Source organism: Phyllobates terribilis, unplaced genomic scaffold (genome assembly GCF_046119375.1).
Source record: "Phyllobates terribilis strain yellow unplaced genomic scaffold, ASM4611937v1 Scaffold_1__5_contigs__length_1240528914, whole genome shotgun sequence".
NCBI lineage: Eukaryota > Metazoa > Chordata > Amphibia > Anura > Dendrobatidae > Phyllobates > Phyllobates terribilis.
In genome coordinates, this window is record NW_027362761.1 from 170,828,096 (window position 1) to 170,855,908 (window position 27,813).

General features: G+C 45.7%; 1 protein-coding gene across 1 annotated transcript in view; it reads right to left on the reverse strand.

Annotated features, from left to right (window-relative positions):
- Window positions 1-11,472: 11,472 nt before the first annotated feature.
- The window catches only part of LOC141173935 (doublesex- and mab-3-related transcription factor 1B-like), a 288,419-nt gene continuing 272,078 nt past the window's right edge, over window positions 11,473-27,813 (reverse strand). The window contains exon 6 of the mRNA XM_073658877.1: window positions 11,473-12,368. Within this exon, the coding sequence (XP_073514978.1) occupies window positions 12,214-12,368 (155 nt within the window). The 3' untranslated portion in view covers window positions 11,473-12,213. The remainder of the gene's footprint in view (window positions 12,369-27,813) is intronic.

Consider the following 27,813-nt stretch of genomic DNA (forward strand, 5'->3'; position numbering starts at 1 on the left):
GAGTGTACATGTATAAAGAGAAATTCCAGGGGGTCCTACGTACATTTTTGTGTCATTAAAAGCAAATATTTGTAGTTTCTTAACAGTTCAAGATACCTATCTGATATAAATGTTCAACTCAATCCCTAAAATAGATACATAACATCAGTATGTACGGTATATATGCTTGTATTATTTTAGTACATTTACAGTCATTGATGACACCTAGGCAATGAAAGTATTACTTATTTAAGGGAGGAAAAAATGGTTTCTGGGCATCAATACTTTTACTTTCCTTTTACTCAAGAAAACATGCAGCCTAGAGCATTAGCACTTCAAAATGATCAAATTAACACAAGCAATATGAAATATGTCTAGCAATTGTGTCAATAGTCAAACATATGATTTGCCAGAAATTAATACCAATATAGCGTCATTAGAAAAACTTTCCCTGGATTTGTAAAAAACAGAACACAAATGTGGGACTTCAGGAAATTTTCCATGCCTTATGGAAGTGCCGACAGTTTCTCTTTAGAAATGAGTTCACATTTGTCAGATGTGTCCGGACCGTAGTTTTATGCCTGTGCTGGACACAACTGATCACAAAGTTGTGGAGGTTTCCTGACTCTTACTGTATCTATGGATAGGCATGTTACATTTCAACACCCAGTCCTAAGTAATTAAGCCTTGTTACTCCCCTCTCCTCCACATAAGACACACCCATGCAAGGCTGGGCCGGGAATGTATGCGAATTTTGGGGGAGAATATTTGAAAGTTGCCACCTGAAACTGCGGCCAGACATCTCTAGTGGCAGTTTAAGAGAACGAAAGATCCCGCACCACCATACACTTTACAGTATTAGCCAGTCCTGCTACAATGACTTGGTTCAACCAGCAAATATTTAATATGCACCTTTAAAAGTTAAAGGAGTTTTTCAGTTTCAGAAAATTCCTATTCCCAAATGTAGCACATTGTGTAGTGGTCTTCTCCGCTACTGCAGTTCAGCTCTTTTTGAGGTGAATAGGAGTTAAGCTGCACTACCCAGTAATTCCTATTACACAATGAGTGACAATGTACTACATTAACCATTTACATCTCGCTGCTGCCCAAGCTGAAAAGAGCTGATCAACGTGGGGTGTCATACCCCTACCATAGGATACCTCATGAATATCTTAAACCACCACTCCAGCATTTGTTTTATTGCAATGCTGAAGTGGTGCTACAATTCTAAGTGCCCTCTTCCTGGTAATATACGCACTAGCTGCCATCTTCAGCTGTTCCCAGCACCGCTCCGGTCGGTCACCAGCAGTTTGTGACCTGCTGGATCGCTCCAGTGTCTGCTGGGCCAGCCGGAAGGCATGACTCAATGCAAGTCTATGAGAGCCAGAACGAGACTAGTGTTGAGCGAATTTGTTCGGCATTTCAAATTCATGTTCGGGGTTCCGGCTTGTTCGCACCAAAAAATTGGCTCCGCCGGCGAACATCCCTGATTTGCCACACAGAACATCTACGTGACAGTGTGGCAAATCAGGGATGTTACAGGGGCGGAGTCGATTTTTTGGCGCGAACAAGTCGGAACCCCGAACACGAATTTGAAATGCCGAACAAATTCGCTCAACACTAAACGAGACTCTCATAGACTTACACTGAGCACTTGTGACCAATACATCTGACTTCTGGTCAGTCAGAAGCTGCGGTCACAAGATGGCGGATTGGAACCGGAGTGGCTCCAGGAACAAATGAAGATGGTGACTGGTAAGTATAATACTAAGGTCAGGGAACTTACATTAGTGGTACCATTCGAGCGCTGAAATAAAAAACATTGGAGTGTTGCTGTAAGCCTGGAAACCCCATTTAATATACATACTCTGCCAGAGCACAAATTCAATCATAGCCATTAGGGTATGTGCACACTGAGTATTTTTAAGAGGTTTTGGAGCAAAAGTTGAGCGGAAACTCTCCAAATCATAGACAAAAACTTGGCATTTTCTCTTAGTTTGGGCTCTGAAAATTCTGCAAAAAGACTGCATGTGCACATATCCTTATATTGTAAATATAATTGTCAGGCCTGGAACATTTACTTATACTGCTATGCTAAAACCATAATGATATTTCATCAATTTCTCTCTGTGGCAAGAAGTGTCATAATCACTTGGAAAAACAAATGAATAATCTAGATTTTTGCTGTATGTAAAGGGACTATATATACACAGAAGGGTAACGCTTTGAAGAATGCTGCCTGGCTTTGGGATATTGCAAGGTAGTGCTCTTCAGCTAATGGAAGGAGAAATATAAGCCAATGTGTCTCTAGCATAAGACCATTGTACAAATAGCGCTAGATACTTTGCAGGTAAGGCTATCAGTCTAGATGTTCTTCCCTCTCATCCATTACACAGAGTAAAATGTCAGGAGGATTACTGAGCAGATAAATGAAGAGAGGAGGCTGTAATGAGTGCTGCAGCCTATGTCCTAAGTCACCACAAAATACGGTCTCCTGTGTCTACAGGAAGAGTTGGGGAGGAAACGATGAAACTGAAGAATTGCACAATAATGCTGCTTTTTATGAAGTTACTTGTGTAATAGTAACCTGCTGTAACAGATTGTCATGAAGATGGACGGCTGCACATGCAGTTAGATTTTGCTACACACTCCCAGCTCCTATTTCCCAGCTCTGAATTAACTTTATTGTATGAATAGATGGGAAGTTCATTAAATTCCAGTTGTCTCCAGTGCGATCTCTGTGTTGGATACTGGCTGCTGTGCAATGAGCATTAATCCTGGGCACCTTCTTGGTCATGTAACCCCTGCCATGCCAGTAATAACACGCCTCTGGCTGGGCAGGTTCACGAGTGGAATTCATAATAATAAAGAATAGTTATAGCAGCAGTACCAACATCGGGACATTTTTCCACTGAACTAACAAATGTTCTTGTCACTTTTATACAGAGCTCTAAAGCTTTTCTCTGTCCAGTATTTCATTGTTCCTGCTGGTGCTCCACTATATGATTTACAGCGCTTTTCACAGCCGCCATACAGGGCTGCACATCGGATTTCACACTATACATCCCATCTATACATTCCCCTACAGCTCTGGAGATGTACAAGCCGCAGAGATGGAGGATGCCACATCTATCTATTCCTCTACTTCTCTCATATCCATCTCATTTGTGGTGTCTCTTATCTATTTCTCCCACATCTATGTCACATCTCCCATGACTATGTATATATCTATATGGATCTATCTCTGCATATATCTTTGTATCTATCTATATATACTGTATATCTATATCTACCTCTCCTACATATTTTTCTCTCATATTTATTTATCTAGTTAGTCTCATATCAATCTCTCACATCTATCGCCTATTTATCTCTTCTATTTCTTTTATAACTGTTTCTTACATATTTACATCAGTCATATCCATCTAATATGAATGTATCTCTCTCATCTATTTACCTCTATCTCTCATCGATCTATCTACCCATCTAAGCTACCTATTAATCTATCCCTGTAGATATATATCAATATGTCCCTGTAATATTTATTTATCTAACCCTCTACCTAGCATCTACCTTTCAATTCCTCTATTATCTATCTATTCCCTCTATTATCTATATATCTACCTTTCTATCTATATCTCTACCTATCTATAGTGTCTATATATCTATCTACATTATCTACCTATTTATAACATATCTATCCCTCTAGTTAGCTAGCTATCATGTATACCAATCGTTCACATCTATCGCCTATAAAAATCTCCTATTTCTCACATATGTATTTATCAGTCATTTCTATCGATCTGATATTAATTTATCTCTTCAATTTCTTAAAAAAATATATATGCTCTTCTTGCATCATCTCTGTCCCCTATTAACTATCTTTACCTATCTGCGGCTACTTATATTATCTGCCTATGTGCTTCTACCTACCTCTCTAGCCATGTTTGCTTGTAATATTATCCCTTTCGTTCTCTACTTTTTCTTGTCTTCTTTATATTTCTATCTGTCTATGTGACGCGCCCCCTGGGCCATATTCTTTAGTGGGAATATCCGGAGCCGGATCAGATGGGAGTTGTAGTCTTCCGAGTGGCTGTGACCCGGTCCGTGCCCAGGGTGTCAAACTCAGTTGTATGTGGCAGTCCTACAGATGTTAATAAGTTCTTAATGTCGACTACGCCACCCGTTGTATTGCGGTCACTACGGCCGCCGCTGCAGCAGGGTCCGCTGAGGCTGATGGTGTAGGTGCAGCTTTGGTGATATAACCCCCAACGGGTGGGGTATAGCCTCAGGGGGATCAGGTGCAGAGGATGGGGGTTGTGGTGATGCAGTGTAGACGGCAATCAGAGACAGAGTCGGGTTATGCAGTTTAGGATGTTTACTCACTGCTGATGTTCCGGTCACTCCAGCTTCGAGTGACCTCCCGAGCCGTGCTGCGTCCACCAGGTTCTGGATCCAGCCAACCCCCAAATAAGTCCGGAGCGTGACCCTGAGCTCTCCTTCTGTCCTTTCTCTGGCCGTCCCCACTATTGATCCACCCAGGTCCAGCTCCCTCGGGCCTTCTGTTGGGAGACCCTTGGCCTTGGGTTCCCTGACCCTCCACGTGGTATGCCTTCGTGGTGGATGTGGTGGGTGGCCGTGGCAGACGCTGCCCACGGCCTCCGGTCTCTGGCTGGGGTGTGTTTTTGCCCCCACCAGCTTGGGTTCCGGTACCCTGATGCCGACTCTTCACCCGGGGATTTAATTTGGGTTCTTAGAGTCCTCTCTTCTGTTTCCCCCTCTGGGTCTCTCTTTCTCCTCTCTCACTCTGGGTCTCTCTTCTCCTCTGCTCGCTGACTTTCTCTCTGCAACTGACCCTGTTCTTAGTTGGTGCCCACCTTATATATCCCTCTATGTGTGAGCTCAGGTGACCAGCACCCAATGAGCTCCTATCTTTACCCAGGCTGCTCCCCCTATCTGCCCCTACACTGCTTGGGATGTACCACCCCCCTCCCACTCCAGCCAGGAACAGACTCGGTCGTACCTGCACATTTCTAAGTGGGAGTACCGTCGGTCTGCTCCTCGGAAATGGGATGTGTGTAGTGCATGCAGCCTACCGAGCTCAGTTCCACACTCCATCCTTACCCGGGAGTGGAATATCACACCTCTGGGTTGAGGTGCAATACCCCTGTAGCAGCCGAATCCTCAGGGTGCTACATATGCATTTCACTAAGTTGTATCTATTTTACATTTCAGCTCAATATCTATAGGTCAATTGATTTAATATTAATACTATTAAGTCGCATCACTTTCATATCTATATGTGCTGTTTATATCTCCATACACTGTGGGTTTTATCTCTTCCTATGTATCTATCCTCTATGAATCCACCCAATATCTCTGCATTCTGCTGATAGCAGTGAGCAGCAGTATTATGTGGATGACATAATGACACATTCTCACTGGGAGGAATCTGCAGTGATCCTTCTTCTGTGCAGTCAGTATATATCACAGTGACTGGCCTCTATTATGTCCCCTCATCCAGAGGCCCCTTGTTTCCCCCAGTGCACACTGCAGTGCACATCTAAACACTTCATTGATATAGTGCTGTAATCCTTTTCTCATACTTAATTTGCTGGGAATGTTGTACATATCCTACTATTTGACCACATACCCCTATAGGGCCAAGTTTGTATTTATGTTGGCACAATGTCTCCTGCCTGAAAGTCTATTGTAACCCAACACCTGACAACCTCCAGTGCTCTTATTCAAGCACATAATGGGATCACAGCAGAAATCCTTTCATAGAAAGGGGCCATAGTAAACTTCACCACATGAACTCGGTTTCCAGGGCTATTAAGCTGTTAATTGGAAAATAGCAGAGGAAATTTCAAGGTGACTATAAGGCGTTAGTAGTTATCGCCTCTCAGAATAGCCTGAAAGAGAATGAGTGACATAGTGTATGGGCACAGGGTGATTGCTCTGGGAACCCGGTGCCCAGACACATGCCTGCCAATGCCTCACACTTCACTACTGTATCCTAACTTTACTGTTTTATCTCCATGTCCCACAGCTTTTTCTAGCTCTCAATTTACAATGCAGGACAATAAAAAACCCTTTTGTACCCTTTGATTTCAGGGAGTTGTCTGCAGTGCTGACAGCGCAGAAAGAAAGCCTTTCCCGACAATTACTATTTGATCTCCTATATCTCGGGTTCGGTGGAGACATTTCTGTAAATCTCCTTGTAATGGCAATTGCTGATCTTTATTGAATAAGTTCACATTTCATTGCTTAAAGTCTGAACCTTCCGCCTTAATTGGTTCACAGTTTACTTTGAATGGGTGCCAGGTATTTGTATTCTGCACGGACAGGATGACTGCTACATTGTGTACATACGATGTATACAGTGACAGGAGGCACATTGTCTGTCTGTGCCGAGGAAAGCAGCAGGTCCCTTGCTGGGGAATCGGATACAGCCCGGGGCTGTACAAGTGATCGAGCAGAGGGTAATGGCCGGGTGACTAATAGGCTGTCCCCTGCTAGGCTGCCCACTGTGCACTGCCTAACTACAGTGCTAGACATGCAGCTATACCTTATCGCCGGACTGCCCTCTGTAGCCTGACCTGATCACAGCCTGATACCTGGCCATAGATCTACCTGTGCACTGACATCTGTCACTACACTCCCCATGTGCCGGGACTTACCCGGGGGAAGACGGTGCAGCAAGTGGAGGAAACTCAGCGAGGAACCCCCTACGCTGCCTGATGATGTGAGGCTGTCAGTCTGTGCAAGGTGGTATATACCCTGTGCATGAGAGCACCATGCCAGTCCAGGTGTAAAGCTGCTTTCTGATGTGGGGAAGAAGAGGTCATTAAGTGATCTACAGAAAACGCCTACACTTTTTCACCTTTTCATCTCATATATATGCATCTATATATATATATATTTATTTATATATATATATATATATATATATATATATATATATATATATATATATATATATATATATAATAAAGATATATATATTTATATATACAAACACTTATTATATATTAGTGATTCTTACAGGATTTTCAAATTGTTTGCCCTAGCACCAGAGGAGTTAAAAGTAACTATTGGGAACACATGCTATGGGGTTTAAAATAACTATTGAGAAAATAAGTTAAAAAATAAACATCCTATGGAATCAAACTCTCATATACAGATCCAATTGTGTCCTTTTATATAGATAATTTAGCTCTATAGATCAATTTTATGTGTTTATATGACGTTTTTATGTGTTTGTCTTTTTTGGTATCAAGAAATATATACACACATGTGAAAAATACACACACATATATATATATATATATATATATATATATATTTACATATATATATACATATATATTTACATATATACATACACACACACACTGGCGAGCTATCTCACATACATAGGTATATTTATCCCATATCTATATACTAGCTTTATTTAGCTAGCATGCACATATTTGTCTACTAACTGTAATTACTATCACATTTTGTATATACATAGAAACATATATATGATAATAAATATGTGCCCATATATATATATACATACATAAATGTTATGTCTATGTATTGTACTAGCATGCTATCTCACAGATGGATATGCAATTTATATCTATCTCACACTCTCATATCTACTTATTGTAAGTTATCACTTGTATATAAATGTACATATATATATATATATATATATATATATATATATATATACACACACACACACACACATACATACACACACATAGTATATACTGGCAAGATATCTCGCAACTGTCCATTTATCTCTATTATATGTACTGTATCTATTTTCCTACACCTAATACACAGCAGATTCAGCACCATTTCACATACAGTCTGTGTGTTCTGAATGCTTTTTCTGTGTGTTCTGGATACTTTTTTTACTCATCCACTTATTAAATAAAATACAGCCCATGACTTACATATTCAGTGCACAGTCCCCTATAAATACAGAGTAAAATATGGCAGATAAAAGAACACCATCATTTCTTCTGTCTTCTGTAAAGCCTTATACAAATGTGTATCAGCATATACAGAAATTATACTGAATACACATTGCATACAGATATGAATGAATAAAAATGTATATAATTAAACCTGTATGTAATGTGTATTTAATATATGTAATATTTTCATAATATAATGCTATTTTATAATACCCAGCAAAAACACATTAAACTTTCTGTTGCTTATAGTGAAATACAGGTGTCACATGTGAAAAAAAAAAAGATGTAATCTGGCAACATGAGGGTCTTATGGGGGGCGCCTGCCACTGCCTGTAGTGCTGCGGTGGAGAATTACTGTGCTCCATAAGTTTTATGAGTAGATACTAGATTTCTCCAGAACATCATGTTGCGATGTGCTTCACTTACTGACAGATGTTCATTATCTGTAGTATGGAAAGATATAAACATCAAAGTCTTCCCTGATTTGTACAAAATGAGAACAATGTATGCAATTTATGTATTTTACAATTAGCATTAAAAGTTCATGGAGTGAAAAAAGAAAGTCACAGCAAGGCTGGTGATCTTCAGAGGAAGATTGTAATCGCAAAATATGTTAATTAGATTTGGCAACATTAAACTGCATGCATCACATAGATATTTGTGTCATGGACAGGACAGGCTCACTCCATCTTTTTTTGCTTCAGTGCGAACAATCAAAACATGTTCATTTTTTTTTAGTATTTTTATGAAGAAAACAAAATTAACAGTGATCAAATGGTGCCTTTAGGTGAACAGGAAAACAAAAATATTCACATTATGCATATCTACTGTGCTGTTTTATATTTTTGTGTGAATACTGTAAGTATTTTTTTATTTTAACCGTGTTCCTTTTTTCAGCACCTAAAGGACAAAACACTTTTTGGACTGAAAAAAACACACAAAAAAACTGAAATCTGAAATTTCAGGAACTGAATAAAAATAAAAAGTTCCCTAGATTAAACATTGAAACTTATTTGAAAGAATATATATGTATTATAATAAATAAATATTTATACATATCACATGGTATGTTATTTGTTTGTTACTTTTGCATCCTGTCCTATACATAGACTCATCATTTCAAGTGTATTTTTGGAGTGGATTTTTTATTTACTTTTTTTTTTTTTTTTTACCTGGAAGTCAATAGAGAATTGATTAGACATTTCATTCAGACCCTGTATCAGCTGTCTAATCCCTTCTGTACAAAAAAAAATAAAGCACAGTATATATGCAAACATACAGTAACTGGTGCTTATTGTAACTGAGTGCATGTAACATACAGAGCATGACGTTCATTAAAGAGACCCTGTCACCACTGCAAAGATATCTATTATAGCAAATATTTGCATTCCTGATTCAATAATTCAGGAGTATCTTTGCTTGTAACTCTACATTGTGCTGTTCTTGATATTCCTGCTGGAAATGTGTGAATTAGGTGTTGAAGTTTGGGCTGTGCCCTGATCTCAGCACTACTTGGGGTAAGGGGAATAGTAGTAACAGAGAAACAATATAATTTATAGATTTTTTATACAAAGCCCATAATTGCTATTACATGGTATATACTTATTAACTTAAACAGACATATGAGGAGAGCTGACAAGTTCTCTGTAATGATGTGCCGGTTTTGGTGAGTTTCATTTTATTTATACAACCTACCTTTATTCAATACTTCAATTCCAGACATTATGTCTCTATCATTGTAGAGACATTGGATATTCCTCTTTGGATCCCTCGATTTTTGGTAATATATGGGGGCTGGCAGATTCTCACAAAGATTTTGGTTAGAATGAGAGATTTTTCAATGAAATTGAAACCCTCCTGAAGAATTAGTGATACTTACTAAAGCTGAATGCAAAGTAAATAAGGGTACTGGCAATTTTATTTGTCAGCTGATAGACCTTTAGTCTGACAATTATTTTGACAATGGTCAGCTATACACTTCTATCCTAGACTTTGGTGTCAAAAGAGTTAAGCATCTTAATTAAAAAGCTAGGGCAAGTGAATAAACAAGAATTGAATCAGCATTGATATCAGTTTAGTTTCTACACTGTGGGAAGACATGCCTTTGCTCAGCTTACAGCCCCTATGTAGCCAAGTGAAGGGTGGAAGGGGGGGGGGTCGGGCTACAGGTCCAAATTGTTAAAACTTCAGACACTATTTCCAAGCTGCCATCAGCAGCAAGGAAAAGAAAAAAATGACTTTGGCTCAGTGTCCCGTATCTCTGCCGTGCTTTCACTCTTTAATCCATGAATATATCCTAATAGTCATCAGAATATAAGCCCTCGCTGCCCTATTGTGTGTGGCTTTGTCACAATTGCAGTGGTAGAAGGGCACAGGGACTGCAGTAACTGGCTGACAAGTGTGATAAAATGATCTCCCTTAACTAAACTCGTAAAGCCTTATGCAATAAAACTCAAACTTCTGTAAAATCCAATTAAGTCATTATCTGACTGATTGTATCTTTAATTGAAAACAGAAGTGACAGTAAATTTCTGTGATATATCAGGATCAATCGATACCGCTATACGATTCAGCCTCAAGAAGTGATTTATAATGTCAAAGCCATATAGGTAACTCCACATTATTCTCTCTAAAACCACTGGTGGATGAAATTAAGAGTAAGTACATTTAATAAAAAAAACAAGATGGTCAGGTTATTGATTACAACAGAAGGGGGCGAAATCAAATAGATGTTTTCAGAGGCACAGAGCGAAAAAAATACAAGTAATTTCTTTTTTTTTTTCTATTTTAATACAGCTTACCAAGTATACACACAGGTAGGTTTAGTCATCAATAACATTTTTTATTTTCTGTGCAACTGCTACAACAGAGAACAATGCATATGAGCCAGGAGCGTGGAGATGAGAAGGAACACAACACACTGTAACATTTCTCCACTAGGCCAACCATGAACACTGTCCAGATTGCACTTAACCATTAAAATGTTTTTTTTTTTTTTGTTAATTAAAGCATTAGTTAGAAATCTATAAAAGTTTTAAAAAAAAACTTATACACAGCAACGTTAAGGCAAAACTTGAGATATATCAGACTGTCAATCTACATATTAAAGGGAATACAAAATGGAACCTAGTTTATCAAGTGTCCACTGCACTTTGCTTTTCACCACCATTATTTATTGAGAAAATGTGGCTTTGGTTTGGAGCTACACAAGGAATTAGAATTTGGGTATTGCCTTTGCGATAACGATCTGCTAAACTTTTAATAGGGGGATTTCTCCAGATTTACCATTATATATGTTGACATGAATCAGATACAACAGATGTAAGGCTATGTGCCCACGAAGCAGATTTGATGCAGAGCGTTTTTGCCTCTCTCTGGCAGAAAAAAAAACGCATGCAAATTTACATGCGTTTTTTCTGCCAGAGAGAATAGTTTTTTCAGCGGAAATTCCGCAGCGTAAACGCTTTAAAAATGCATCGTGGGCACACAGCCTAAAAGTTGTGCATCTGACCATGATCTATAACCAGACACAGAGATGTGGCAGGCAATGTTTCTCTTCTGTGGATCTGGAAGATAGCAGGCATCTGAATGCTGACCTACTGAAGTCAGTCCTTGGAAGGGTGTGTTATTGTATGGAACCCATTCCAATTAGTAGGCCAGCAAAAAATGCCTCATTCTCTAATTTTCACATTAGTTTTCCCCTCTGGTCCTAAGAAGGGGGGCACCTTTTATGTTTTCCGTATGCCCAATGGTTCTAAACTGTGTCCCATAAAGTCCCAAGCTGCACTTTATAGCTATTTCATTAGTTAGAGAATTGGAGACTAAAATATCTCGTCAAGTTGAAGTTTTTTTTTCCTTTCTAGAAAATTTAAACTAGCCAAGTGGACAACACTGTTTTTCCTGTTCACTGTCATAAGTGACCCATAAGGCAAGATAGTTGCTCATCTTTATAGGCACATTCTGATGTAACAGTGCTATAAAGTCATCATTTACACCATATTTATCACCCAGAAGCCATTACCATCAAAACTGTGACCTCTTAGGTAAAAAACTAAGAACTTGGCACAACATAGGCAACTATAACATTATACAACAAACAAATGATGAACTATAACTAGACTTGTATTTAAAGGCAAAGCAATGCATGGAGTGGTTATGTTTACTGCAGGGTAATAATCCTGAGCTTGCTTTTGCCTTTAAATAAAGGACTTGTTGCTGTAATGCTTGATGTAATTGTTGGTTGATCCAGGCGACCTCACTCCCCATCATCAGTAACAGCAGCGACTGGATATGGAGAGGCTTCAGTGGGAGCTTCGCACTTGGCTACTACTTTGGTGCTCTCATTGGTGACTGACGAGCTGCTGGACAAGGAAACCAGTCCTGAGTCTTGGCTGCTCGGTGGGGAAAACACTGCACACAGACAAACAACACACAGCAGTCACTTGTCTCATCATACATGGGGCAATGTGGCAAGTAAGAATACATGGTTTATAAAGTAAAGGTGTTAGAAACCATAACAATGTTTTTGTACATATTAGATATACATTTTTTTATAGACCTTTGCACCTTTCTATATTTTATATGCAGCAAAGTATGTAAAAATGCTAACATCTCCTAGCTGTCTTATTAGCAATAACTACACAAGGGAGGCACAAAGCGATGGCACAGCAGTGTTCCTCCACAGGCAAGGCGATAACTTTGTGACTGTTGGCGGTCTGAAGTACAGAACAGAGGTCTAAAATACACCATAGGAAAGTAGCCATTAATAAATAATTGCCCCATATTAGGGAAAAATCCCTTCTCAACACCACATACGGTATCAGACTAATTCCCTGGATCAACGTCCCATCACAGAATTTACTGCCCATGACCTGTAACATTATATTTTACACACTGCATTCTTGCCCACATTCTGTGGCAAAACAGGTTTCAGGCATCAATGTGTGATCTGTCGTGCATTATTTTCAAGCGTAGATACTTACTGGAGGCGGACATTCAGACTGCATCTACGTGTCTGCCTCCAGTAGGGGTATACGCCCGAAAATGTTGCACAGCAGAGCGCACGTTCACTCTGTTGGCACTATTATAGCCTATGGCTCCGTCGGCGCATACATCCGGATCACTTTTGCTGGGGGTTTGGACGTAAGCCCCGATGGGACCACAGAACGTGGGCAAGAACGCAAAGTGAAAGGGGCCTTAGGGTTTATTTTTGTGTGTGACCAACTGTAGTATTTTTGGTATCAATTTGGGCTTCATAAAGCTTTATTTTATCCATTTTTATTCAAAAATTTTAAGCAAAATTATCATAAAACTGCAATTGTGGGTTTTCTCTTACTTATTTTTTAGAGTGTTTATTGGGTAGGATTCTTAGCGCTTTAATTAAAAAAAATATCTTTTAGTCTGCTTAATTTTTGTGCTTGTGACTTTTACTGTTTTTTTTTAAGCGGAAGTGACAAAACATTAGCAATTCTAATTTTATCTTTCAAAAAAATTTTTTATCGTATTTTGCGGACTATAAGACGCACCCCAAATTTTAGGGAGGAAAAAAGGAATGAATTTTTTGTAATAACACGGGGATCCATCTTATAGTGCAGATTTACGGTAGCTTGCCGGGAAGGGGGAGGGGTGGCGGAGCGCTGTAGCAGGAGGCAGGGGTGATGCTGTGGGCCCCGGGCTGGGAGGAGGGCTTGTCCTGGAGGTGAGAGGTTGTGGGCCTTGGGCTTCAACAAGATGTTGGCAGTGAGGGAGGAGCATTGTCCCCGCTCTAACTATTGATTTCCCGGCAGTGGGCTTTAGGAAAATGGAGGTGGAGAATGCGCAGACTGAGATCTCGGCTCGTCATTGCTGGTTAACCCTTTGCTATCTCTCTGTTGCTTAACCCATCGTTTGCTGTGAACGATACAAACTCTTACTGAAATTAACCTATGATTTGCTGGAAATTCAGCCTTCTACATCTGTGTGCTGCTTCAGACCTGCCATTATACTCTTCATCTGCCTTCCTGGTTCCGTAGCTTCCAGTGTGTCCTGTCTCGCCAGTTTGTCTGCCATCACAGCATAATCTGTTGTCCAGTTCCAACTGTTCCATGTGCCTTCTAAAACTGGATTGCCAATGTTCTAAGTCTGTGTGTCCTGACATGCGGCTTTGTGAAGCCACCTCACCAGGTGAGCCTAAGAACTTTTTTAATTTTTCTTTTCAACTTCACTTCTTTCAACCACCCCTAATCCCTACACCTGGAAAGGAACTCTTCATCTCTCCCTCCATTCTCCCCACCCATCTCACCTCTTCCTCAGAGCTATTCCACAACATACAATCCTTTGTCTCCAAACACAGACAGCCACCTCATGCCCTCTCCTGCTCCCACCTAATAACGCTTTCCCTGCTCCTCCTTACTGCCGGCGACATCTCTCCAAATCCTGGCCCTCCTCACCACATCCCTACATTCACTTCCACCTCCTACCCCCGATCTATCCCAAACTCTCGTAACCCTTCTAACCTTACACCCATCCGCCCAGCCCCCGCTTCCCCAGTTCCACTAACAGGAGCTCTATGGAACGCTCGCTCTGTCTGCAATAAACTTTCCTACATTCACGATCTCTTCATCACTAACAAGCTTTCCTTCCTCGGAATCACTGAAACCTGGCTCACCCCCTCCGACACAGCCTCTCCTGCTGCACTTTCGTATGGCGGATTCCACCTCTCCCATACCCCCCGCCCCAACGGCAAGCACGGTGGAGGAATAGGTTTCCTCCTCTCAGAAAACTGCTCCTTCACCCAGATCCCACTGCCGCCCGCAATTACTCTCCCGTCTTTTGAAGTGCACTGTGTGCGCATCTACTCCCCCTCCAACCTCCAACTGGCTGTCATCTACCGCCCCCCAGGATCAGCCACCACTTTCTTTGACCACTTCACCACCTGGCTACTTCATTTCCTCTCTGTTGACATCCCCACTATCCTCATGGGCGACTTTAACATCCCCATTGATACTTCCCTCTCAGCTGCCTCTAAGCTTCTATCCCTCACTTCCTCCTTTGGTCTTACCCAGTGGTCTTCCACACCCACCCACAAAGACGGCCACACGCTGGACCTCATCTTCACCCGCCTCTGTTCCCTATCTAACCTCTCTAACTCACCTCTCCCTCTCTCTGACCACAACCTACTCACATTCTCTTCTCTCTCCTCCCCGGGGCAACAATCCCCACTCCACAAACTTGAATACCCTCGTAGAAATCTCAAACACCTTGACCTACACTCTCTCTCTGAATCCCTCCTCCCTCTTACAGACATTAGTTCCTTACATAATGCAGATGCTGCTGCCACTTTGTACAACACCACAACAGCTGCAGCTCTCGATTCGGTCGCCCCCCTCATGCATACCAAGACTCGCACAATCAACAGACAACCCTGGCACACCAGCCTAACTAAAGAACTGCGACGGGCCTCCAGGGCTGCTGAACGTAGATGGAAAAGGTCCCACTCCCATGAGCACTTCATCGCATTCAAACAGTCCCTCACTACCTTCAAGTCCACACTCACTGCAGCAAAACAAACATACTTCACATCTCTCATATCCTCCCTGTCCCACAACCCCAAACAACTATTCAACACCTTCAATTCTCTCCTCCGTCCCCCAGTGCCTCCTCCCTCTCCTCTTATTTCAGCCGAAGACTTTGCCTCATTCTTCAAGCAGAAGATTGACACCATCAGACAAAGCTTTTGCCTAAAGCCCCCACAGCCCCTCCCCACACCTACTCAACCCTCCTCCTCCAAAACTACATTCTCCACCATTTCTGAAGATCAACTTTCCTCCTTACTCTCCAAATCACACCTCACCACCTGTAAACTTGACCCAATCCCATCCCACCTCATCCCAAACCTTACCACTATCTTCATCCCAGCCCTAGCCCACCTCTTCAACCTGTCACTAACAACTGGTGTCTTCCCCTCATGTTTCAAACATGCCTCAATCACACCCATCCTCAAAAAGCCCTCCCTTGACCCATCCTCTGTGTCTAGCTATCGCCCCATATCACTTCTCCCCTATGCCTCAAAACTACTGGAACAACATGTCCATTCTGAACTGTCCTCCCACCTCTCCTCCTGCTCCCTCTTTGACCGCCTACAATCTGGTTTCCGACCGCACCATTCTACTGAAACTGCACTGACTAAAGTCACAAACGACCTACTAACCGCCAAATCTAAGCGACACTACTCTGTCCTCCTCCTCCTAGACCTGTCATCTGCCTTTGACACAGTGGACCATTCCCTCTTACTACAGACTCTCTCATCTCTCGGCATCACAGACTTGGCCCTATCCTGGATCTCCTCATACCTAACAGACCGGACATTCAGTGTCTCCCACTCACACACCACCTCTTCATCTCGCCCCCTATCTGTCGGTGTCCCCCAAGGTTCAGTTCTAGGACCCCTGCTCTTCTCCATCTACACCGTAGGCCTGGGACAGCTCATAGAGTCTCATGGCTTTCATTATCACCTCTATGCTGATGACACACAGATCTACCTCTCTGGACCCGATATCACCTCCGTATTAACCAAAATCCCACAATGTCTGTCTGCTATTTCATCCTTCTTCTCTGCTAGATTTCTAAAACTTAACATGGACAAAATAGAATTCATCATCTTTCCGCCATCTCATTCAACCCTCCCAACTGACCTATCCATCATAGTCAATGGCTGCCCACTCTCCCCAGTCCCTCAAGCTCGCTGCCTCGGGGTAACCCTGGACTCGGAACTCTCCTTCAAACCACATATCCAAGCCCTTTCCACTTCCTGCCGACTCCAACTTAAAAATATCTCCCGGATCCGCACATTCCTAAACCATGAATCTGCAAAAACACTAGTGCACGCCCTCATCATCTCCCGCCTTGACTACTGCAACCTCCTGCTCTGTGGCCTCCCCTCTAACACTCTCGCACCCCTCCAATCTATCATAAACTCTGCTGCTCGACTAATCCACCTGTCCCCCCGCTATTCCCCGGCCTCTCCTCTCTGTCAATCTCTTCACTGGCTCCCCATTGCTCAGAGACTCCAGTTCAAAACCCTAACCATGACATACAAAGCCATTCACAACCTGTCTCCTCCATATATCTCCGACCTAGTCTCCCGTTACATACCTGCATGCAACCTCCGATCCTCACAAGATCTCCTGCTCTACTCCCCTCTTATCTCCTCCTCCCACAACCGTATACAAGATTTCTCCCGTGCTTCCGCCCTACTCTGGAACTCTCTACCCCAACGTATCAGACTCTCGCCTACCGTGGAAACCTTCAAAAGGAACCTGAAGACCCACCTCTTCCGACAAGCCTACAACCTGCAGTAACCACCGCTCCACCATACCGCTGCACGACCAGCTCTACCCTCACCTACTGTATCCTCACCCATCCCTCGTAGATTGTGAGCCCTCGCGGGCAGGGTCCTCGCTCTGCCTGTACCAGTCGCTGTCACATTGTGTTCAAGATTATTGAAATTGTTCTTGTATTATACCCCCTTTTTCACATGTAAAGCGCCATGGAATAAATGGCGCTATAATAATAAATAATAATAATAATAAATAATAATAATAATACTTACTGGTGGGATTCCCCCCTACTGTTACACAGGGACAGGAGGTCATCACACATCATCTGTCTGCTGTCCTTGCAGCCTGTCAACTCTTCCACACCCACCCCTCACCTCCTTCACATTGGATAAAGTTCGGGGTGCTAGGCTATTTTAACAGGCCATATCGAAGCTATAACAATGATCCACAACTCATGTAAGTTTCAAAAGGAGACCAGAAAAGTTGCTGTACTTGTGACCCATTCTGAGATATCATGGGGAACGCCGGTCAGTATTTTACCTCAGTATTTGTAAGCCAAAACCAGGAGTGAAACAATCAGAGGAAAAGTATAATAGAAACAAGTCACCACATCTGTATTTCTCACCCACTCCTGGTTTTGGCTTACAAATACTGATGTAAAATACTGAACATATGAACAATGGCCTTAAAGTAAGAGTCTGAAGTGACAGTTGCAGACAGATGCAGCCCTTAATTTAAGTCCACGGCCCCACCATCAGTATTTTTTCTCAGGAGTGGGTGAGAAACACAGAATTGGTGACTTGTTTCTATTACATCTTTTCACTGATTGTTCCTCACCTGGTTTTGGCTCCCACTCCTGAGAAAAAATACTGACCGAATACTGACAAAATACTGATAGTGGGGCCAAGGCCTAAGGCTGTGTGCCCACTATGCGTTTTTGCCGCGGAATTTCCGCAGCGAAAACGCTTAAAAAATGCTTGGTAATATGTCCCCCATGATAATCTGCATGTGCTATGCACATGTTGCGGAAATTTCCTCTGCGAATTATCATTGCGGAAAAATCCGCAGCATGTCCATTAATTTTGCAGAAACGAGGCGATATTGCCGCCATTGACTTGCATTGAATCACTTAATATCCGCATGACTACATGTGCACATGCAGATATTAAGCGATTCAATGCGCGGATGGTACCCGGGTCTGGAGAAGAGGAGACTGTCCTCCAGACTCGGGTACCATAGAAACTGTAGTTAAAAAAGAATTAAAATAAAAAAAAACATTATACTTACCTTCCGATGGCCCCCGGTCTCCTCAGTGATGCGTCCTGGCTCCCCGGCAGTTCGCGATGGTGTAAAAGGACCTTCCATGATGTCAATTAGTCATGTGACAGGTCACGCGACTGCAGCGGTCGCGTGACCTGTCACATGACTAATTGACGTCATGGAAGGTCCTTTTGTAGCGCCCCGAGGGCTCGGCTGCTACAGAGGTATTGCACCTCTGCCAGAGGTGTGGTATTCCACTCCCGGGTAAGGATGGAGTATGGAACAGGGCTCAGTTAGCTGCATACAGCACACACACCCCATTTCCGAGGGACAGCTCAACGGTGCTCCCACTAGACAGAAGTGCAGGCACGACCGACTATGTCCCTGTCTGGAGTGGGGAGGGGGGTGGAACACCCAGTGCTGTAGGGGCAGATAGGGGTTGGTTCCTGAGCGTAGGTAGGAGCCCATTGGTTGCTGGTCACCTGGGCTCATGTTTCTAGAGGGAGGTATAAAAGGTGGGCACCATCTTAGTTCTGGGTCAGTTCAAGCAGGAGGAGAAGAGAGAGGAGTTCGGCCAGAGAGGGCTGACAGGGAGCTGTGGCTCAGTCTGGGCCCAGATCCATGAGGTAGGCCTGAGGAGAGAGCCAGGAACAGAAAGGAACAAGAACAGAAAGGAACAGAAACAGAAAGGAACAGCAAAGAAAGAGAGGAAGAAACAGAAGGGCTCAGGAACAAGAAGGTGGAAGGGACCCTAAGAACCCACGAGAATCCAGGGTGCAGGGTCAGGCAGATTAAGGGTACCGGATCCCAAGTTGGTGGAGGAGAAACAACCCTCAGCCAAAGACCGGAGCTCGTGATCATTTATTGGTGCGACACCTCATCAAACCTGCTAGGAAGGCACCATATAGGACAGCGGAGGACGGAGCCCACGTTTAACCGCACAAGTCCGCGGTAGCTGGACAAAAGTGGGTCACTGGTGAGGCAGGCCAGAGAAAGGACAAAGGGGGTCTTGAGCCATACTCCTGAGCTGTCTGGGAGTTGACCGAGCCCCTCACCTGGTGGACGCAGCACGGCTCGGGCAGTCATTCCCTGCAGAAGTGACTTGGATATTAACCGTGAGTAAAGACCCTGGACTGTGGTACGTTGTCTGTGTGCTTTTTCGCTCCTCCGGCATTACCGGTACTGGGACTCTCACCACCATCACTCCCACCATCCACTACACTGCCCTGGGGCCGCACTCTTCCCGTGGGGAGTCACACCATCCCAGCTGCGTACATCATCGGCCCCAGCGGTCTGCCCTGCAGCGGCGGTTCCTAATAACCGCAATCCACGGGTGGTGTAGTCGGACATCTCTTAAAACATCTAAAAGACTGCCACTGATCTGACCACCCTGAGCCACGGGACCGGGTCGCCACTACTACCCCCATCGTCTCCCTATCGCCCGGTTCCGAGTGCCCCACGGCCCAGGGGGCGAGTCACTTTTACACCATCGCGAACTGCCGGGGAGCCAGGACGCATCGCTGAGGAGACCGGGGGCCATCGGAAGGTAAGTATAATGGCTTTTTTTATTATTTTTTACCATTTTTATTCTTTTTTTAACTATTAACTTGGTCAAACTTTATAAATCCATGCTGGTTGCATAGATTTATATAGTGTGACCAAGTTGTCAAGCACTTTTCCAAGTGATGCTAAAATCGTTGGAAAAGCGCTTGACATCCCGCATGCGGAAAGGCATGCAAAAACGCTTGACAAACGCTTCTACCTGGCAGGAAAAACACATGTAAAATCCGCATGCATTTTTCCTGCCAGGAAGATGCAGAAAAAATCCGGAGCATTTCTACTTCGTAGGCACTTAGCCTAACTCCTGATATCTGGGATAGGTCACAATTACAGAATCTCAGCTTCAGAATGAGCCTTGGATCACTGTTGTAGCGGTGATCCAAGCTGAGATGTGACCATAAGTCCTGACTAGTGAGTTAAAACCCTGAAAGGACCTATGAGATTTGAGATGTCCTTGGCAGGGAAATTATTAAGATATGTGGCTAACAAAACCACAAAACAAAAATTGCTTATCTGTTTCTTGAACAATCTGGTTTCTCGGTCCTTGAAAAGTTCCTGTAACAGACAGCAATGGTATTATTGTGAAAAAAATGACTGCTACACATTCATTTCTCTAATGCAAATGAAAACTAGCTCTTTACAAATGTAAGAAATGATCTCATAAGTACCAAATAGGAGAGGCAGCTTCCCTAGTCAGTGTCAGAGGCCATAAAAAATACCTTGCAACATGATCTAGGAATAAATGCCAAGTTAGAAACTCATCTGTAGACAGCTGTTTCAGAGCAAAACCATACGGAAAGATGGTCTCAGTCACCCACAAGAGCTTTCTATTGCAGTTTGTTTGCAGCTGATAACAGAGAATAATGCGGCCCCCCTTTTCTATACGGACATTCCCGAGTCATGATATTCAGTCAGTTTATTAATAAATGTCCATAAAACAGCCCAATGCCGAGGTCTAAGAAAATATACTCTACAACTGTTATGTTATGTAAAAAACAAGAGAAGGGGCCAATTTCCATTTTTGTTTCCCCTCCCCTTCTTGCCAGAGCCATAACTCTTATTTTTCTGTCCACATAGATGTATGAGGGACAGTTTTTTGTAGAACGAGTTGCACTTTTGAATGACACCATTCATTTTACCACATAGTGTACAGGAAAGCAAGAAAAAAATTCAAAGTGCGGTGAAATTGCGAAAAAAAAAAAAAAATCCTGCAATTCTCACATTGTTTTTTTAGGAATTGCTTTTACGGTGTACATTTTGCGGTAAATTAGGATCTCACAATATGATTATGCTCACCAATACAATTAAGGCAATACAAAATATGTCCAGTTTTTTTATTTTTAGTGGTGAAAAAAAATAAGTTTAAACAAAATATTTTTTTTTTCTGATTGTGTCGCCATTGTCCGAGACCCGTAACATTTTTATTTTTCGGTTGATGGAGCTGTATGATGGCTTATTTGTTTGTGGGACGAGATGACGTTTTTATTGATACCATTTTGGGATAGATGTGAAGTTTTGATTTCCAGTTACAGCATTTTATGTAGAATTGCAGAGATCAAAAAAACGTAATTTAGGCATTTTTGATTTTTTTCTTTCGTTTACGGTGTTTGCCGATCAGGTTAATTATTTTTAGATTTTGAGAGATCGAACTTTCTGAACCTCATATGTGTATTTTTTTATACCTTCATTTTTAGTGGGGGAAAAGGGAGGTGAATTGAACTTTTATGTTTTTTTTTTCATATTTTTTAAAAACATTTTGTTCTTTTACTTTTCACTGTTCTAGTTAGTCCCTTTAAGAGACTTTAAGCTGCGATCGACCGATTGCTTGTGACGCACCCCCTGGGCCATGTGCAAGGGATACCCGGAGCCGGATCTGGATAGGTGTAGTAGTCCTTGTGGCGGTGACCCGGTCCGTGCCCAGGGTGTCAAACTAAGTGGCAGTCTATGGCAGTAGATGTTAACTTGATTGTCGACTACGCCACCCGTTGAGTGCGGCTTTGACGCCGCCGCTGCAGAGCAGTCCGCTGAGGCCGGTGGTATATGTGCAGCAGTGATGGTATAACCCCCAACGGGAGGGGTATGGCCTCAGGGCAGCAGGTGTGGATGATGGGGGTTGTGATGATGCAGAAAGAAGACTCAGAGTCAGGAGATGCAGTTCAGGGTCTTTACTTACTGGTGTTCTTTTGGTCACTCTGGCCTTGAGTGACCACCCGAGCTGTGCTGCGTCCACCAGGTCCTGGACTCGGCCAACCCCCAGGCAATTCTGGAGCGTGGTCCTGAGCTCCTTTCTGACTCTCCCTTCCTCTGGCCGTTCCCACCAGGGATCCACTTTTGGCCGGCTCCCTCGGGTCTCTTGGTGGTCAAGCCTCCTCTGGGCTCCCTGACCCTATGCTCGGTGTGCCTTTCTAGTGGATTTGGTGAGGGTCGTGGCAGATCCTGCCCACAACCTCCGGTTCCTGGTTAAGGTTCGTTTTGGCCTCTGCCAGCTTGGGTTCCGGTACCCTTGTGCGCCAACCCTTCACCCTTCTGTCCTTATTCTGGGGATCTTGGGGTTCCTTCTTGTTTCCTCTCTGGGTCCTTCTCACTCCACTCTCTCTCTCTCAGCAGGCTCTGTTCTGGAGCTGGGCCCAGCCAGAGCCACAGCTCCCTGTCAGCCCTCCTGGCTAAGCTCCTCTGCTCTGCTCCTCAGGCTAAACTCTCACCAACTGACCCTGTTCTAAGATGGTGCCCACCTTATATACTCCCTCTATGTGTGAGCTCAGGTGACCAGCACCCAATGAGCTCCTATCTTTACCCAGACTACTCCCCCTATCTGCTCCTACACTACTGGGATGTTCCACCCCCCTCCCACTCCAGCCAGGGACAGACGCTGTCGTACCTGCACATAAACTGGTGGGAGTACCGTCGTTCTGTCCCCCGGAAATGGGATGTATGTGTAGCACCCTGAGGATTCGGCTGCTACAGGGGTATTGCACCTCAACCCAGAGGTGTGATATTCCACTCCCGGGTAAGGATGGAGTGTGGAACTGAGCTCAGTTAGCTGCATGCACTACACACATCCCATTTTCGGGGAACAGACCGACGGTACTCCCACCAGTTTATGTGCAGGTACGACAGAGTCTGTTCCTGGCTGGAGTGGGAGGGGGGTGGAACATCCCAGTAGTGTAGGGGCAGATAGGGGGAGCAGTCTGGGTAATGATAGGAGCTCATTGGGTGCTGGTCACCTGAGCTCACACATAGAGGGAGTATATAAGGTGGGAACCATCTCAGATCAGGGTCAGTCAGTCTTTTGCAGAGTGAGGTCAGTCTGTCAGAGCAGAGGAGAAGAGCAGCTCCAAGGCCAGAGAGAGAGAGGAGAAAGAAAGACCCAGAGGGGGAGAAAGAAGGAACTCCAAGAGCCCAAATTAGACCAGAGGGTGAAGAGTTGGCAACAGGGTACCGGATCCCAAGCTGGCAGAGGCTACAGCACACCTTAGCCAGGAACCGGAGGTCGTGGGCAGGACTGATCTGCCACGATCACCCACTAAATCCACCCGGAAGGCAGACCAGGAATAGGGTCAGGGAACCCAGAGACAAGGGTTTACCACCAAGAGGCCCGAGGGAGCCGGACATAGGTGGATCCCTGGTGGGGAAGGCCAGAGAAGAGGACAGGACAGAAAGGGAGCTCAGGACCACGCTCCAGAATCACCTGGGGGTTGGCCGAGTCCAGGACCTGGTGGACGCAGCACGGCTCGGGTGGTCACTTAAGGCCGGAGTGACCAGAACAACTGCAGTAAGTAAACAAACCCTGAACTGCACAGCCCGACTCTGAGTCTCATTTCCATCCCCGCTGCACCACCACAACCCCCATCCTCTGCAACTGACCCCCTGAGGCTATACCCCTCCCGTTGGGGGTTATACTACCTGAGCTGCACATACATCACCAGCCTCAGCGGACCCTACTGCAGCGGCGGCCGTATTGACCGCAATTCAACGGGTGGCGTAGTCGACACAAAAGAACATCTAGTAACATCATAAGGACAGCCACACACTGAGCTTGACACCCTGGGCACGGACCGGGTCACAGCCACTCGGAGACTACAACCCCCATCTGATCCAGCTCCGGGTATCCCCAACAACACTGGCCCAGGGGGCGCGTCAACTTTGGCGTAGTCGGCAGGATAACGTGCCCGCAACAACCGGGTACTGCGTGCCTGAAGAAAAGTACACCGTTACCCCAAAAAGAAGTCTCCTGCCGGTTCCGGAGGGTCCCCGCCATCGGGCCCCATCACAGGTCGTTTCCCGCCGGTTGTCCGCCATTTGCAGCTTTTTCCCGCCATCCATGGAGTTTCCCGCCACTGGGAGACGATTCCCGCCATTTCCGGGGATTTCCCGCCTTGGGGGAGCGGACGCCATTATGGGCGTGCCAGAGAGTGGCAAGAGGCCACCTCCCATCGTGGGCCAGGTCGAAGAATGGCGCCAAAAGCGGAAACCGCGCCCACCAACAGAGACTGTGATCGCTGGAAGTGTCCATCAGCGTAAGAGAACTGCCCCTGGAACTGACAATCACTAAGTTGCCCCGGGACCACCCTCGATGTGGGCGGAGACAGAAGAAGAGAACAAAGATGGGTGTCGCCTGGAGCAGTCTGGAGAGAGCGCACCCGGAGACAAGACGTCTGGAAGAGAGTCCAGAGAGAGCCTACCCGGAGATGGAGGGAGAGACAGGCAGCACCGACCCAGTGGTCAGGAGCCTGCTGCAAGCAACAACCCCACGAGGCTTAGTGGAGATCCTGGCACAGCTCTCCCGAGACCGGGAGTGTGCACAGACTGCGCTGGAGGGCCTCGCACGGAGGATGGCCCGGGTGCAGCGAGAGACGTTGGCGGAGTGGAGCCGAGAGATGGCCCAGCAGACCGAAACCCGTCAGCGGAGCACGCCACCCGAGACGAGGAGACAGACCGCCTCTGAGGATGGTGCAGGAGGACTCAAGGCCGGAGACGGCGCCGAGAAGGGAGCTGAACGGACGGAGGCAGGTAAAGGGGACGTCTCTACCCCGAGCCGGGAAACCGCGTGCCTGCCCCAGCTCCCCGTCGCAGAGCCCGAAATTCCCCCTGCCGTGCCCGTCGCTGCATCGTCACCGCCGCCGACTAGGCCTCAACCGGAAACCGCAGCCGCGACCCCTGTGACGTCACACGCCTCGACCTCGAGCGTGGCAAAGCAGGAAATACCACCGGCCTGGTCGCAAGGCCTAGTACCTCCGGGCGCCGCAATACCAACAGCGCCCTCTACCTCCGCGGAGCCACCGGCCTGGCCGCAGGGCCGAGTAACCACGGGCGCCGCCGTTCTTACGGTGCCCTTTGCCTTTAGGGTGCCCCAAGCCTGGTCGCAAGGCCTGGTCGACCCGGGCGCCACTACCATCAACGCGCCCTCAACATCTAGAGTGCCGCACCTGGGTGAAAATCTATTTGCCCAGCATACGTGCCCGGATGGGCAGCCCTTTATATGGCCACCGGAGTTTCACCATCCCCGACTCCGGAAAGAGAGACCCCTAGATGAACCCCTGATTCCGGCTCCGAAGCCTGTAAAGAGGACCTCGCCCCCGCTGGAGGAGGCACAGTTCGAGTGGGACCCCACTGGAGAAGACCTCATGGGGTTCACTCAGGAGACTCGGGCGGCCGCAGCAGAGCGTGCAGAGTGCTGCCGGCAGCAGCTCGAGGTCTTCGAGAGGGAGCGGAGAGAGAGGCGGGTCCGGGAACAGCAAGCGCAGATAAGGAGCGCGGAGCAGAAGAGCCGGACCAGGAGGAATCCCCGTGCAGCACATGGTCCCCCTTCCACCGGGACTGTGATAAAATTCAACATGCAGCATGGGTGGGGCTTCATTAGAGACCATCATACCCCCGGCGACGTCTTTGTGACCCGCAGAGACGTAGAAAGCCATCTGCCGGAGGGACACAGAGGTCGTGACCTGTATGTAGGGGACGAGGTCACCTTCACCCGGCACAAGTGTGCCAAAGGACCCTACGCCCTCCATGTGCATCGCCTGACGGAGGAGGAGCTGCGGTGTGAGTAGGAGCAAGAGGACCCGGACGGGTCTGAAGAATCTAAAGAAAGAGCAGGAGGACGCCGTCGTTGAAGTACGGTAGAGAGAGACTGTACATAGTTACCCGTCAGGGTATAAGAACTGTTCTAGTTAAAATATAGTCCCCGTTGGGACCAGCCAATTGAACTGATGCCCGTGTGTCCCTAGTTCCTAATACCTGGCCGAGGACTGAGAGCGGCCATATTCCCCTTGTATATAGTTGCGCTTCCTAAAGCGCCCCCTACCGGTTTTATAGGGAACTGTTTTATTCCAAGAGAGACTGTCGCACTTTACCCGGTCACAAGTTGCACCGTGACCGGAGGAACCAGAAACAAGAATGTTTATATGAAAAGTTTATTGCTGCTGATGATGTTTTATATGTTTTATATGTTTATGTTTATGAAAAAAATGTATGTTTGTGGATGTTTATATCTTACAGCCCGAGGACGTGCTGTGATTTACCAGGGGGGAATGTAGCACCCTGAGGATTCGGCTGCTACAGGGGTATTGCACCTCAACCCAGAGGTGTGATATTCCACTCCCGGGTAAGGATGGAGTGTGGAACCGAGCTCAGTTAGCTGCATGCACTACACACATCCCATTTTCGGGGAACAGACCGACGGTACTCGCACCAGTTTATGTGCAGGTACGACAGAGTCTGTTCCTGGCTGGAGTGGGAGGGGGGTGGAACATCCCAGTAGTGTAGGGGCAGATAGGGGGAGCAGTCTGGGTAATGATAGGAGCTCATTGGGTGCTGGTCACCTGAGCTCACACATAGAGGGAGTATATAAGGTGGGAACCATCTCAAATCAGGGTCAGTCAGTCTTTTGCAGAGTGAGGTCAGTCTGTCAGAGCAGAGGAGAAGAGCAGCTCCAAGGCCAGAGAGAGAGAGGAGAAAGAAAGACCCAGAGGGGGAGAAAGAAGGAACTCCAAGAGCCCAAATTAGACCAGAGGATGAAGAGTTGGCAACAGGGTACCGGATCCCAAGCTGGCAGAGGCTACAGCACACCTTAGCCAGGAACCGGAGGTCGTGGGCAGGACCGATCTGCCACGATCACCCACTAAATCCACCCGGAAGGCAGACCAGGAATAGGGTCAGGGAACCCAGAGACAAGGGTTTACCACCAAGAGGCCCGAGGGAGCCGGACATAGGTGGATCCCTGGTGGGGAAGGCCAGAGAAGAGGACAGGACAGAAAGGGAGCTCAGGACCACGCTCCAGAATCACCTGGGGGTTGGCCGAGTCCAGGACCTGGTGGACGCAGCACGGCTCGGGTGGTCACTTAAGGCCGGAGTGACCAGAACAACTGCAGTAAGTAAACAAACCCTGAACTGCACAGCCCGACTCTGAGTCTCATTTCCATCCCCGCTGCACCACCACAACCCCCATCCTCTGCAACTGACCCCCTGAGGCTATACCCCTCCCGTTGGGGGTTATACTACCTGAGCTGCACATACATCACCAGCCTCAGCGGACCCTGCTGCAGCGGCGGCCGTATTGACCGCAATTCAACGGGTGGCGTAGTCGACACGAAAGAACATCTAGTAACATCATAAGGACAGCCACACACTGAGCTTGACACCCTGGGCACGGACCGGGTCACAGCCACTCGGAGACTACAACCCCCATCTGATCCGGCTCCGGGTATCCCCAACAACACTGG